Source organism: Bremia lactucae, linkage group LG3 (genome assembly GCF_004359215.1).
Source record: "Bremia lactucae strain SF5 linkage group LG3, whole genome shotgun sequence".
Taxonomy (NCBI): domain Eukaryota; phylum Oomycota; class Peronosporomycetes; order Peronosporales; family Peronosporaceae; genus Bremia; species Bremia lactucae.
The window spans coordinates 4,012,574-4,025,136 of NC_090612.1; the positions used below are offsets into that span (position 1 = coordinate 4,012,574).

Here is a 12,563-nt window from a genome sequence, read left to right on the forward strand (position 1 = left end):
AAAAGTGCTCTCTTAATATTTTCGAGTTATGTTTATATTTATGAAAGATTTATACTTAAGAGACAAAAATCCAGCATAAATTACGCGGTATTCGCTCTTTATAAGAGCATGTACAAATTAACGGAGTCGGTAATAAAAACGTTAAAATTAATCAATGGCGCCTGCGACTCCGTTAACAACGATAGACGTGGGCTCGTTAACTGCCAACAATACAACGACCGAACAGCTTTTGGCCATCTTGCGCGAGCTTCGAAACTCCGTTGGGCCGAGTAGGTACCTCCAGCGAAATGCAGCCAACCATTGATTTATTATTGTAACGAATTTGTGCTGTTTTAATGTGCTGCTGCTAGAAATTGTATGCAATGCTATTGCAAAGGTGATGCATTTTCGTGAGAATAAGTTTAAACAATTAGCGCTGAGCGATGACAGCACGCCAATGATGATGGAAAAACAATTATTGAAGCAAAAAAATGAGATAATGGCAAACAAGTTGGGTGCAAACATCCCAAAGAAATGCAAGAAACGCGAATTTATGATGAGCAACTACATAATGCGTTCAGTGGCAATGAAATTTTTGTATCTTGGGGAAAAGTATGCCGGATTTGCACGCCAGGATCACATGCCCGAGACGGTCGAGCGTTATTTACTTGAAGCACTTGTTCGCGCCAAGCTAATCACAAATGTTGATGAAGCCAACTACTCACGCTGTGGACGGACTGATCGTGGAGTAAGCGCCTTTGGACAAGTTATAGCACTCCGTGTACGCTCAAATATGCCAGCGACCGCCAAGCTGCTCACTTATCCGTGTATTGATGATGTACGGCCCGGGTCCAAATTCCGAGTCCGTTTGGCCACGGGAGAGGAAAAAGTGCTGACTGAAATTGATTACGCTTCGCAACTTAATCGTGCCCTGCCGGTCGATATTCAAATCTACTCAGTAGCTTCATGTCGTCCTGATTTTAGCGCTCGATTCAATTGCACTGCTCGCATGTATCGCTATTATTTCATTCGACGTGACTTGGACATTGGAACGATGCAAGAAGCAGCACAGAACCTTGTGGGAAAGCACGACTTTCGCAACTTTTGCCGCATTGATCCGAATTGCCATGTGTTTGAGCGGAATGTGCAATCGTTCGAAATTGTTCCGTGTTTAGGGCAACGGGCCCATGACCCCAGCCAGCAAATGTACCGTTGCGAGGTCTTTGGTCGTGCCTTTCTATGGCACCAAGTGCGTTGCATGGTGGAAGTGCTCTTTTTAATTGGCACGGGACAAGAAGAGGCGAATGTTATTCGAAAGTTGCTGGATATTACGCAAACACCACGTAAGCCACAGTACCAAATGGCTTCAGACTTGCCGCTTGTGTTGCACGAATGTTACTTTCCAGACCCGGACGATCCTGAAAGACCAGGTCCACGCTTTGAATACACGCCCCTTGCATTAATGCAGGTGCATGCGCAGCTCACGGAAAAGTGGGAAAAGCGGAGCATGCAAGCGGCAATGCTCCGAAGCCACCTGGATGCTTTAGAAAACTTTCAGGTTTCGGCAGATCGTGTGGTGAAGGATTTGAATCATTATGCACCTGTACTAGAGCAACTGATGCGGAAGCGTAATCTTCTGACGGACAAAGGTGGGATGGTAACGTGGAAGGATGTGAGTCCATTGCTTGTGTTGTCGAAGAAAAGAAAAGTGAAGCCACTGGCGACGCGAGATACGGGATACTCAGTTGACGAACGCAAAGTGATTGATCAAGATCGGAAACGCCGGCGCGATAAAGAAGTGCAGGAAGGCGCGGCTATTGAAGATTTAACCAACGAATAAACTAATCTATGAAACAAAAACGAAATTTTACGCTATTTCGATTAATAATTTTTGAAATGCTTAGGCAATCCACGCTGGACGTGTCAACAAGATTTAATATAACATGAAAGCCAACATGAAAGCAAAGGATAGAACAATACAATTATTCTCGAAATGTTCCCTCATTAAAAAAAAGTAACGTCACTGCTCTACCTACACAGGGAAAGTATGAGAGGTCGAGCTCATATGCACTCCGGTAAATTGTCTAATCATCGGGAATATTCTTCGAATCGTCACAATAAATCCTCTTGTTTAGGCTACTGATGAAACTAAAACCTACAGGCTAGAAAGGTCTGATATACAACACTTTTACCAAACACCTGATTAAGAATTCAGTGCCCTTAAATCCCCTTGTTGTAGATAAAGTGGCGAATCGGCTGGCCGTGGCAATCCGTTCGAGACCGAAACTCTTCTTCAACATTGTCTGCTGAGATCGTTCCGATTTGCGGGAATAGCGCAATAGCGCTTGGCATTGCGCCCCAAAGACACAGCGTCAACACGACTAAGTCAACAGCACAATAGTAATCGCAATTTAGCGCGATATCAAAATAATAAAACTATATAAAAGCGTAAGCCATACTGAGTTCCACAGCGAGCTTAGGGTACTTGGCCTGGGGCATAAGGTTATTTTTCTTCATAACCTCATACAAATATGGCGGGAGTAACAAAACTATGGAACAGAATAAAAACATATTTCACAAATAAAATGCTACAGCTTCAAAACGTACTGGGCATTGGAAGAGCTACGCGCGTAAGTGCGACTTGGCCAAGCGAGTGACGTCCAGCAGCTACCGAACGGCCATGCACAGTGCCATGCTCATCCATAATATCAATGCCTTCCCTACGTATACATGCGTTCAAAAGATGTCGCGTATTCAGTGTGAAATGTGTGTCAATTTGATACGTACGTGAACTCATTAAAACGCATCGACACGGCGTTGAAAGCACCTGCACTGGCAACAGCAACAAAAGGAACCATCTACGAAATGTGCCTGACATTAATTAAGCGTTCCAAACACCATTTACAATACTTTATTGCGCACTTTTGCGAGAAACGAACGCATGTTTGGCGAAAGATTCTTTGCTGAGTCGACGAGTTTACCCAAACCAACGGCTGTTGAGCACGATACAAACGTCGCAGTTGCGTACGATTCTATAGCAATAATCCATGAATAGCAACAATTCATTAAGAGCTCGTGGGTACGTAATAATATACTGGGCATTGCGTACTCAAGATAGTGACCGTATCCTGATCACTGCTGGCATTGCGATTGGCATAATTAAATCCTGCGCTGTAGCTCTGATTGATCCATTGCCACAAAATAGTGTTGCCAAGCTGCAACAATAATATACAATAAATAATATTTTGTTTATTGGAATACACTTTCTTTACTCAATAAATAATGTACCGTGGGAGTGGCTAGTAGCATCCCGACACAGATGGGAATATTGACTGGCACGAACGCTGATAGTCGAAATAAAGCTGGAATCGTTTCTCCACTTTGAGGGTGGACTGCAGCTTCTTGCACTGCATTCACGTCGACAATGATCGATGGAAGAATTAGTCAGGAAAAAAGAAATTGTAAGCGCACAATACAGCTCGTGCCCTGTCGGAGATTCCAGAGTTCTGCAGGGGTCACTTGGCCAGGGGCAAGGTTCCCGCTGCGATAATCGTCTAGTGTCTTGGTCGCGTGTTGGATTTGTTTCGAGCTTAAAAAGAGCCACCTGTTTCTATGTGTTAAGAGCTGCTTTTGCTACGTGCAGTCTCATAGTAGCACCTTGACGTACTTTGGCGATACGAGCTCTGCAAACGTGCGCCAACGACCACGGTACGTCGAAGTGTCGAAACGTGGCTTATCTAGAGCATGCATTCAATGTTTTTCTCAGAGGATGAATTGCATGATTTACGCAGCAAGTGCTGCGACAAAGTGGTCACACCGAGTGAGAAGGGAGGCACTTCGTTGTTGGCCATTGTCGATTTGCTCTCAACACAATGATTTTTCACCAAATCTCATTGTTGTTTTCTATTTATTAACAGAAAGTAGAGATCGATACCACAATACAGTCATTCCTCTGCGATGTTATAGCAGGCAAATCCTATGAAGTAGTGAAAATTATAAGAAATAGCATAAATATCACCAGTTGATTTGTTTTTTTTTAAATATCAATATCTACAGCTGGATTTAAGGAGGATCAGCATGCTAATAGGGACCATGATTCTAAACAAGTTCATAATAATCAAATATCATAATTTGTTATTTTTCAGGTCCACCTCACCTTCAATCAGAGGAGTGAAATCTCCCGAAAGAAAGCGGCAGACCAAAAGATGAGCCATACCGTATTTGTAATGGGGTATCCCGTTACATAAGTGTTATTTCCTACAAGAGGAATAGAAATAATTATTACCAATAAGAGGAAATAAACAAAGAAGTAGAAAATTATTATCTCTGTTAATTTTGACTTAAATATTTCCAAATTGGATGTCTAGCCAGATTTATATCTGGCGCATTGTGGTCCATTACAAGACCGTTATGTAGGAAACAATTCATTTATTAATACAGGTTTACTTTTCCCTAATTATAATACTTTAAATTACTTTGTTACCTTAGCTTCTTAGGGGAATCTTCCTCCGTACCCTTGTGTGCGTGAAGTTTCGAGGCACCTAACCTTCACATTCATCAGACTAGTACTGTTTAGTACTAGTTACAACGCTCATGATCTCCATCCTTCCGTAACTTGCGGTGGACGCAACTGTGAGTATTTAGTTCAGCATACAGGTCTGCCGAATATTTTGGGCCTAGGTATTCAACCACCTGCTACCACAATTGCAGTGTTACTATTGCCCGCAGCAGACAACCGAACGTCTGCTGATTTTGTTTCATTGGCAGCTGCAATCAGTAGGTTAAATGTCTTCGAGGCGCACCGCATTGTTACGTTATTCATTCAATGAATGATTTTAAAGTGCTCTTAACTAAAACGAGCTTTACATGCTTTTCTTTCGCAGTGACGCTATTCGCTCGGTCAGGTAATGAAAAATGACATGACGGATTAAAACGGCTTTAAAAAAGTCTCAATTACAATACAACTTTTGCAAAATAGTACAGCATCCGAGCTCGTAAAGTCCCCGATATGTGGTGCACCTCAGATACATAGAAATCCACAAAAGCTTGGTCGAGCAGCACCATGACGTTTAGCACGCCACCTTTTATCCATCTGGGTATCGATGCCAGGACCGGCAAATCCTATCACGTGTGCTCGCACAAAGTACGTTGTTTCCCGCGCATGCTGATAGTCAGCAGGCCGACTCTGAGCGCCTCTTTCGACTAAAAATGCACGTGTTAACAACTCTCCCACTTGCTGGCACGTGATCGTGGCAGTCACTTTTATCATTTAGTGCCATTTTGCTGCTACTCGTAGCCATGTCATCGGAGCGATTCCTGTTCAAGATCATGGTCGATCGTATGGAGTCGTACAGGTACACAGCACTGCTCTTCTTCCTGCTATCGAACAATCCTAACACGCTTGATTGGACCTCTCCCAAGATACTTTCTATGTCAGCTCATCACGTTTCTATACATTCCTCCACTCTTTTGTCTTGTGAGCTACAAAGCCACCCATAAGGTCCGTGCATACTCAACACACCCAATTCATACCCTTTAGCTTCTTTACGTACAAGAATGACCAGACTGTCGTGGAAGAAGATGGCACGAAGCTTTCAAAAGTTCATTTTGTAATCATGGGGCTGCTCGACCTTTGTCATGTACATTATACGTGTATACCTATGCTATCTATACCCAACTAATGGTGATTTTATAAACTACTTGTGAACTCGCATAGGGTCTGATGCTCTTCATGGCCGGTGGTCGAACCGATCCAACGCAAACGCTTTTATTCATGCAGGCTTCCATTCCAGTCTCCGCTTGTATGTCGTTCATGATCTATGGCGTCAGGTATGTGTGGCGTTCCTCGTGTCGATCAAAATAAAAAAAACCATTGACACTATTATTGTGTTTTTAAAAACACATAGGTACACGCAACTGCAAGTCGCTGGCATGCTCATCATTACGGCTGGACTCGTGCTTTCCGTGATTCCTTGTATTGAAGAGTACAGTGTGAACTATCGTAGAATCGTGTCGAGTATAATCTGACGTGTTCTCTGTCTTGAAACCATTGGGAAGTATGTATAGCACCGAATTTGAGGATCGAGAAATTGGTTGGAACAGGTGCGTAATATCTCACAAGAATATTGAACGCGTTGGATCAATCACGTACTAGGAACCTTTTTTTCTAGTGTCTTGTACCTCGCAGCGGCCATTCCAGGCACCTTGTCGATGCTGTATAAAGAACGCGTCATCCGGGACCAGCCAGTTGATATGTCGTACTTGAATGCATGGGTCTCGGTGAATCAATTCATTGCGGGAGTTCTCGCAGCGCCGCTTATTTTTGATATCAATGTACGTAGTGTCGTTCGACTTTTTGAAATGACTTGTTCAGTACCAAACACGGCGTTGTAGTTTCTTCATCTGGACCAACAATCCAATGGATTATTTTGCCTTATTCATGGCGAGAGTCAAGTGTCAACAGATCATTGTTACGTACGTATCGTTACACGCGTGCTTTCAAGCTATACCGTTCGTTAACAAGTCGATGTAGATGGGACTTTGCATCTTACTTCTCTACGTTTTCAGTAACATTGTCGTCAATTCCCTTCTCTTACAACTCCTTCGACTCACGAGTGTTTCCACCATGTACGGATGCACGTTACTGGGCTTTGTCACGTCCTTTGTCGTCCTCGCATGGTACCAAGTGGATCCGGATAATTTTGGCCTCATTAATCTACACGATGGACTTCGAAATTGGATTCCAGACTCGGTCTTTGTGGACGTCTTTGCGTGTCTCATCATCTTGACTGGCAAAGTGCTATATCAATGGGATCCCGATCCAGAAGTCGAAACGACCACGTTATCTGCTGAAGACAAGGAAGCCATGTCCTTACTGGATGGAGCAGAGGACTATGGTCTACGATACACGTAGGATCCACGTTGTAAAGCTATGAAAGCTTATAGCAGCAAGAAAAAAGAAGCACGAGCTACCAACGACAGCGCTAGCAGATAGAATTCATCCACTCGAGAGAACGACGGCATTAATTGCACGCACTCATCCGTCCTCGGTATGGCCTGCTCTTCTCGGTGTTGTCGTGGCAATTATTTATTTGTTTACGTGTTTTTTCCTGTTGTTGTTAGACCTCCCAAGTGCGACGAGCTAGCTCTTTTAAATAGCCTACCTCAAGTCTACTTTACCGTTTGCTACCTACCGGGTTTTAGACTCCTTTCGATACTCCATTTGCCCACTCTATTGCTATCAAACAGGCACGAATAGCAACGAGTTATGAAAGAACAATTCGAGCGACAAACAATGAATCATTCGTTGCTTTGGTACGACGATTTAAAAAAAAAGACACCAGTCGATTTGCACGAGCTACCAAGAAATGAGGAAGCGTCAATCAAAAGCACGTTCGTTGCAAGGACTTTCAAAACCCCTCGTACGAATGCGTGTAGATAAACACGAGCGTTTGGAAGCTGCTTGCATGCGGTTTAATGTGCATTCATCTCGAGCGACAATTGTTGGACTGCTTTAATAAACGCATCGACGTGCGTAGGCGACATGTCGGGGAAACAACCATGACCGAAATTCGCCACGTACTTTTGGGTTCCAAAGCGCTGGAGCATTTTCTTGACTTCGTCATAAATTACATCCGTTGACGCATACATGACACTCGAATCCAGATTTCCTTGGAGCGATACACGACCCCGTGCAAGCTGCCGCACAGTGACGGGATCCGACTGCCAGTCAAGTCCAATGCAATCAAACTTGGTCGTCGCGAGCTTCTCGTACGCATACGGTGTGCCTTTGGAAAAGCATACGAGGGGTGTACGCGGACTCGCCGTCTTCACACGAGTAGCAATTTGAGCGAGATATGGCAAGACAAATTCGTAAAAATGGTCTTGAGTGAGTGCTTCGGCGCCTACGGTCTCGAAGACTTGCAGTGCTTGGGCTCCTGCACGCTCCTGAGCGACGAGGAAGTTTACACAGACGTCTGTAATGCCCTGAAGCAATCGATGAGCGTCCTTTGGATGCTGGTATAAAAATGTCTTGAGCAATGCCTTGGTACGACTACCACCGCCTTCAATCATGTAACACATGAGCGTTAAGGGCGCACCCACAAAACCAATAAGCGGGACTTCGCCATTGATTTTCTGACGCGCAAGATTTAATGCATCGAGCATATACCCGAGTGTGTCGTCAATATTAGGCGTCAAATTGAGCTTGTCAATGTCTTGTGGTGTCCGAATTGGGTCATGTATAAGTGGTCCTTCTTTTGGCTTGATGGTGACGTTCATGCCCATGGCTTGGGGAATAATGAGGATGTCCGAGAAGATAATGACGGCATCAGGGTGGTACCGCTTTAGTGGCTGAAGACTCACTTCGACTGCTAATTCAGGTACGCCACACATCTAGTTACAAAGAGAGGTTATTGTTACGGTTACACTTTGAAAAAATAAAAGGGATACGTACTGTGAAGAAATCGTAACCCATGTCACGTAACTCCCGGAATTCAGGAAGGTGTCTGGCCAGAAAAAAGTAATACATGTTAAGGCGGTAGTAGCTGCTAAGTGGTACATCATATCGACGTACCGACCCGCTTGACGCATGCACCATACAGGAACACGCTCTGTGCGATCGCCACGAAGCGCACGAAGTAGTAGATCGTTCTTAAGCTTTGGCAAGTCGTCTAACGGCACGCGTACGAGCGGTGTGCGTGTCATGGGAAACGGAAGTTTTTGTTTAATCGAGTGTTTTTTTGCCTCGTTCTGACGATGCAGGATGAATGCAGCGGCAGCCGCTGCCGAGACGGCTATTGCCAGTGACGTAGTCGTCACCTCGCCCATTGCTCTTGCCTGGGATACGACGAGTGGCTAAAAAAATGCTTGTCTTTAGGAATTATATGATATTCCCAATTCTTGAAAAAAAATGCAATTAAAATATCGTTCTACAGGTCAAAGAAAACTAAAATCATCAAATTATTACGAGATAAATTAACGATTTATTGATCAACGAATAGTCACGACAAAGCAAGGTTTAAGCAACAGCAACGATCTAAGGTGATCGTAACAATTTGACCGCATGCAATTACAAGCAATCTAATAATGTTCTGGGTGCATTATTGTAATGGGGTTTCCTATCACATAAATATTATTTTCTAGAAGAGGCATGATGAAGATAATTTCTTATAAGAGGAAATGTTAGAAAATATAATATTAGGAAATTGCTATTCGGACACACTGCCCATTTTGTAACAAGGCGCTGCCGACTTGTACTGCTTCAGTACAAGTCCACTTCGCACTGCCTCATTGCGAGTGGTGCCTCACGTCACTTCACGTACACTAGTACGTCTTATCTTTAAAACACTTCCTTTAAAGAGGGTTGAATAAAAAATGTATTAATATAATTATGTTCTTCTTGTCTATCTACTTAATACTAACTATTTTATAAACTAATACGAAAATATGTACTAAAAGTCTTATCTGTCTTTCTCTTTGCGCGCGTCCAGCGCCGACTGGACCGCGGAGACACTAGATATAATGGTATATATCTACCAATGGGTAAGCCTATAGAATATTACCATGTAAAGTAATATTCTCCAAATATTCTCTACCTTTTAATCATTATATTAATTAGCAACCATTAAGTGTTAATTTCATGACAAGATACACCCCGTTACATCACCCCTCCCTTAAACGACAATCACTCTGACTGTCAGTGGGTAGAGTGGTCACTAGCGGCTTAAGCCCACTTTATTAAAAGGATGTTGATTGGTCAGATTCATCACTTTTAATGCTATCGCATGGTTAACGAGTCCATGTGGTATGCGAATAGTGCGGCAACTTCGGCTGCGGTTGATGCAGCCGCGGGCGACGCATAATTGTCTCTTGCGGCAGACGTTCCGTCTGCCGTAGTGCCATCTTCTCCCGCAACTCTAAATGATGCGGGTGCACGTGATGGTACACCACGTGAATGCGATTCCTCTTTAGAGGTCGACAACGAATGCGAGTCTGACGAATTAGCCGACTCGGGGAGAACAGAACAGTCACCTGATCATCGTCAGGCGTCTGACTATAAGCCTTCGAATGAGGGGGCTCATTCGAGTAGACGTGCAGGTAGCATTCGCTACAGCATGTTCGGTTCCGACGATGATGATGATTCCTCATCGCTAGCACCGTCTCCCGTGCCGTCACTCGCACATAGTTCTGTGTGTTGCCCCTGAGAAAAAGCCGTGGCTTTTGCCAGAACAGCCAGCTAATAGCTTGTCTGGAGAGACTACTCCTCACAATAAATATCCCTTATGTATTGCGACAAAGCTCACGGCCTTGATCCCAGCGCGAAGAACTTCCGCGCTGAGGAAGCTTTTTATCGAGATGCTTTTTTCAAGTATAGATGGTATAGTGGCAACAATAAGCGATATAAAGTCTCGCTAATGCAAGCTTGAATCGCAATGTCAAAGACATTGGACGCGAAGCCTGGCCTTCACATGAAAAACTCCAGATTCAGCATGAGAATCTGATTCGTGACCACAAGAATCTCATAGGAATTCTTGAAAAGGGTGGCCAGATCCGTCCTCGGAAGAAACCGCGTACTGATGGTACGGGCGGGGCCGACCAACGTAAAACGTAGGATGCGTTCGCATCCTACGTGGCAATCTTTTGTGTACGCATTGCCTCTGCGATGCAGTACACGGAATGGCCCAATGAACTTGGGTAGTAGCTTACTGCTACCCACATTAGTGACTATAAGCTTAGGTAAGTTTACCGTAGAGAGTAGTACTAGGTCATTAACTTTAAATGAAGGAACATTTGCTCTTCCATGTTTGTCTGCATTCCGTTTCTGTCGGTCCACTGCGTTAGCAATGGAAGTCTGAACGAAACCGATAATTGATTCTCGAGTTAGCAGGAACTCTTCTGCTAACTCATTTGTTTTGTCATTTTCAGTACGCTTAGTGCGTACTGCCATGAGATCACTCTCATTTTCGATGTCGTTTTCTTCGACATCGATATCACTCGCGTCGTTGATATTTTCGACGCGTGATGAACATGAGCCAGAAATGGTTTTGCTCGTGCGAGTCCACCCCCCTTCAAACTAGAGGATTCCTTTAATTGGGTGGGTATAAGTCGATGGCGTAAGCCATTCACGAAGAAAGGTGTATGCGTTGTAGAAGCATGCGCCGAATTATTGATGGCGAATTCGACCATCGGTAAAAACTCGCTCCAATTCGGATACGATTGACGTAACCTCAAAGTAGTTCTTCGAGGACGCTATTTACGCATTCTGTTTGACCATCCGTTTCTGGGTGATCGGATGTTGACATAGTCAGCCATGTTCCGAGAGATCGGAACACGGATTGCCAGAACTCCGCCGTGAATCTCGGATCTCTATTCGAAACCAATTCACGGGGTAACCCATGGAGTTTGTATACCGTGTCGATAAAGACACGGGCACAACCCGGAGCTGTAATTGACTTTGGTACCGCAGCAAGGTGTACCATCTTGCTGAATCTGTCTACAAAAACAAGGATTCCATTGTTTTTGTGGTCGTCTTCGGGAAATCCGAAGACGAAGTCCATAGATACGGACTGCCAACACTCTGCCGGAAGTGGTAGAGGTTGAAGAGGTGCACGGGATGAAGGGCTAGGCTTCACCCGTTGACATACCTCGCAAGCACGAATGTACTTGCGCACGAACTGATACTGGCGGGGCCAGTAAAAGTCGCGACTTACTGTGAGGTAAGTCTTCTCACGTCCACGATGTCCACTTGTTGGAGCATCGTGACACTCATACATGATGCGCAAGCGCAAATCATTGTGAGTTGGGACGACGACACGTGGGGTGTCGCCGGTAACGGCTGTGTAATACAATAAGCCGTTACGTGCTGTGTATCGATCGGATGACGATCGATATAAAGCCGGTAAATCTTTAAAAGATTTATATGGATTCATTAAATGATCCATCAGACATAGAAGGTCCTTATCTTTTTTGTAGGCTTTCTTTATTTCATCAACTAAGGTTGATGATGGAACACTCGTAGTGAGTGTTGCAACAGTAGGATCACTTTCACTGTTGGGGTGCACTGCTGACTCGAAATCGGGTCAGCGTGATAACGCATCAGCGACGACATTAAATCGTCCTGGTTTATATTCGACGGAGAAGTTAAACTCCGCGAAGAAGGATAGCCACCTCGCCATTCTTTGCGAGAGGTGTGGGCTGTTTACGGCCGTGCGTAATGATGCATGGTCCGTATATACGATGAACGGTCTATTTCCTAGGAAATAGACCCTAAATTTAGCCAATGTATATTTCATGGCAATGAGTTCCTTGTCATGCACTGGGTAATTACGTTCAGCTGCGTTCAGATACAGATGACGCGCTCCGCGCCGTCTGTAACGTATTGCATTAACGCACAGCCAATTGCGAAATCGCTGGCGTCACAGACCACATGAAATGGTCTGTCTTGATCTGCAATCGCCAAGATGGGCGATGGCATCAAGCTTTCTTTGATACTTTCGAAGGAGCGCTGACAATCAGCGTTTCATAGCCATTTCTCGTCTTTTTCTAAGAGAAGAGAGAGATGAACTGTCATCTCGGCATAATTG

The 12,563-nt window shown here is 44.3% G+C and overlaps 4 protein-coding genes across 4 annotated transcripts; 2 read left to right on the top strand and 2 right to left on the bottom strand.

Annotated features, from left to right (window-relative positions):
* Nucleotides 1-3: 3 nt before the first annotated feature.
* On the bottom strand, nt 4-3,830 carry CCR75_003817 (uncharacterized protein; the record flags this gene model as incomplete). Its single annotated transcript, XM_067961910.1, has 11 exons — nt 4-277; nt 360-2,360; nt 2,439-2,528; nt 2,587-2,699; nt 2,767-2,837; nt 2,902-3,011; nt 3,089-3,194; nt 3,268-3,386; nt 3,456-3,612; nt 3,637-3,716; nt 3,767-3,830. 10 exons carry the CDS (start codon nt 3,828-3,830, stop codon nt 2,200-2,202), a joined length of 1,071 nt encoding a protein of 356 aa, XP_067817550.1. The 3' UTR covers nt 4-277; nt 360-2,199.
* On the top strand, nt 155-1,819 carry CCR75_003818 (uncharacterized protein; the record flags this gene model as incomplete). Its single annotated transcript, XM_067961911.1, has 2 exons — nt 155-269; nt 351-1,819. The coding sequence occupies 2 exons, from the start codon at nt 155-157 to the stop codon at nt 1,817-1,819; spliced, it is 1,584 nt and encodes a 527-aa protein (XP_067817415.1).
* A 1,211-nt stretch (nt 3,831-5,041) lies between the features above and the next one.
* On the top strand, nt 5,042-6,892 carry CCR75_003816 (uncharacterized protein; the record flags this gene model as incomplete). Its single annotated transcript, XM_067961909.1, has 9 exons — nt 5,042-5,122; nt 5,253-5,333; nt 5,469-5,618; nt 5,696-5,808; nt 5,886-5,963; nt 6,046-6,081; nt 6,150-6,312; nt 6,353-6,453; nt 6,547-6,892. The coding sequence occupies 9 exons, from the start codon at nt 5,042-5,044 to the stop codon at nt 6,890-6,892; spliced, it is 1,149 nt and encodes a 382-aa protein (XP_067817390.1).
* A 560-nt stretch (nt 6,893-7,452) lies between these two features.
* On the bottom strand, nt 7,453-8,945 carry CCR75_003815 (uncharacterized protein; the record flags this gene model as incomplete). The annotated part of the gene is made up of 3 exons (XM_067961908.1): nt 8,555-8,945; nt 8,435-8,486; nt 7,453-8,373 (listed from the first exon to the last, which is right to left on the bottom strand). Exons 1-3 carry the CDS (start codon nt 8,806-8,808, stop codon nt 7,453-7,455), a joined length of 1,227 nt encoding a protein of 408 aa, XP_067817388.1. The 5' UTR covers nt 8,809-8,945.
* Nucleotides 8,946-12,563: the final 3,618 nt, after the last annotated feature.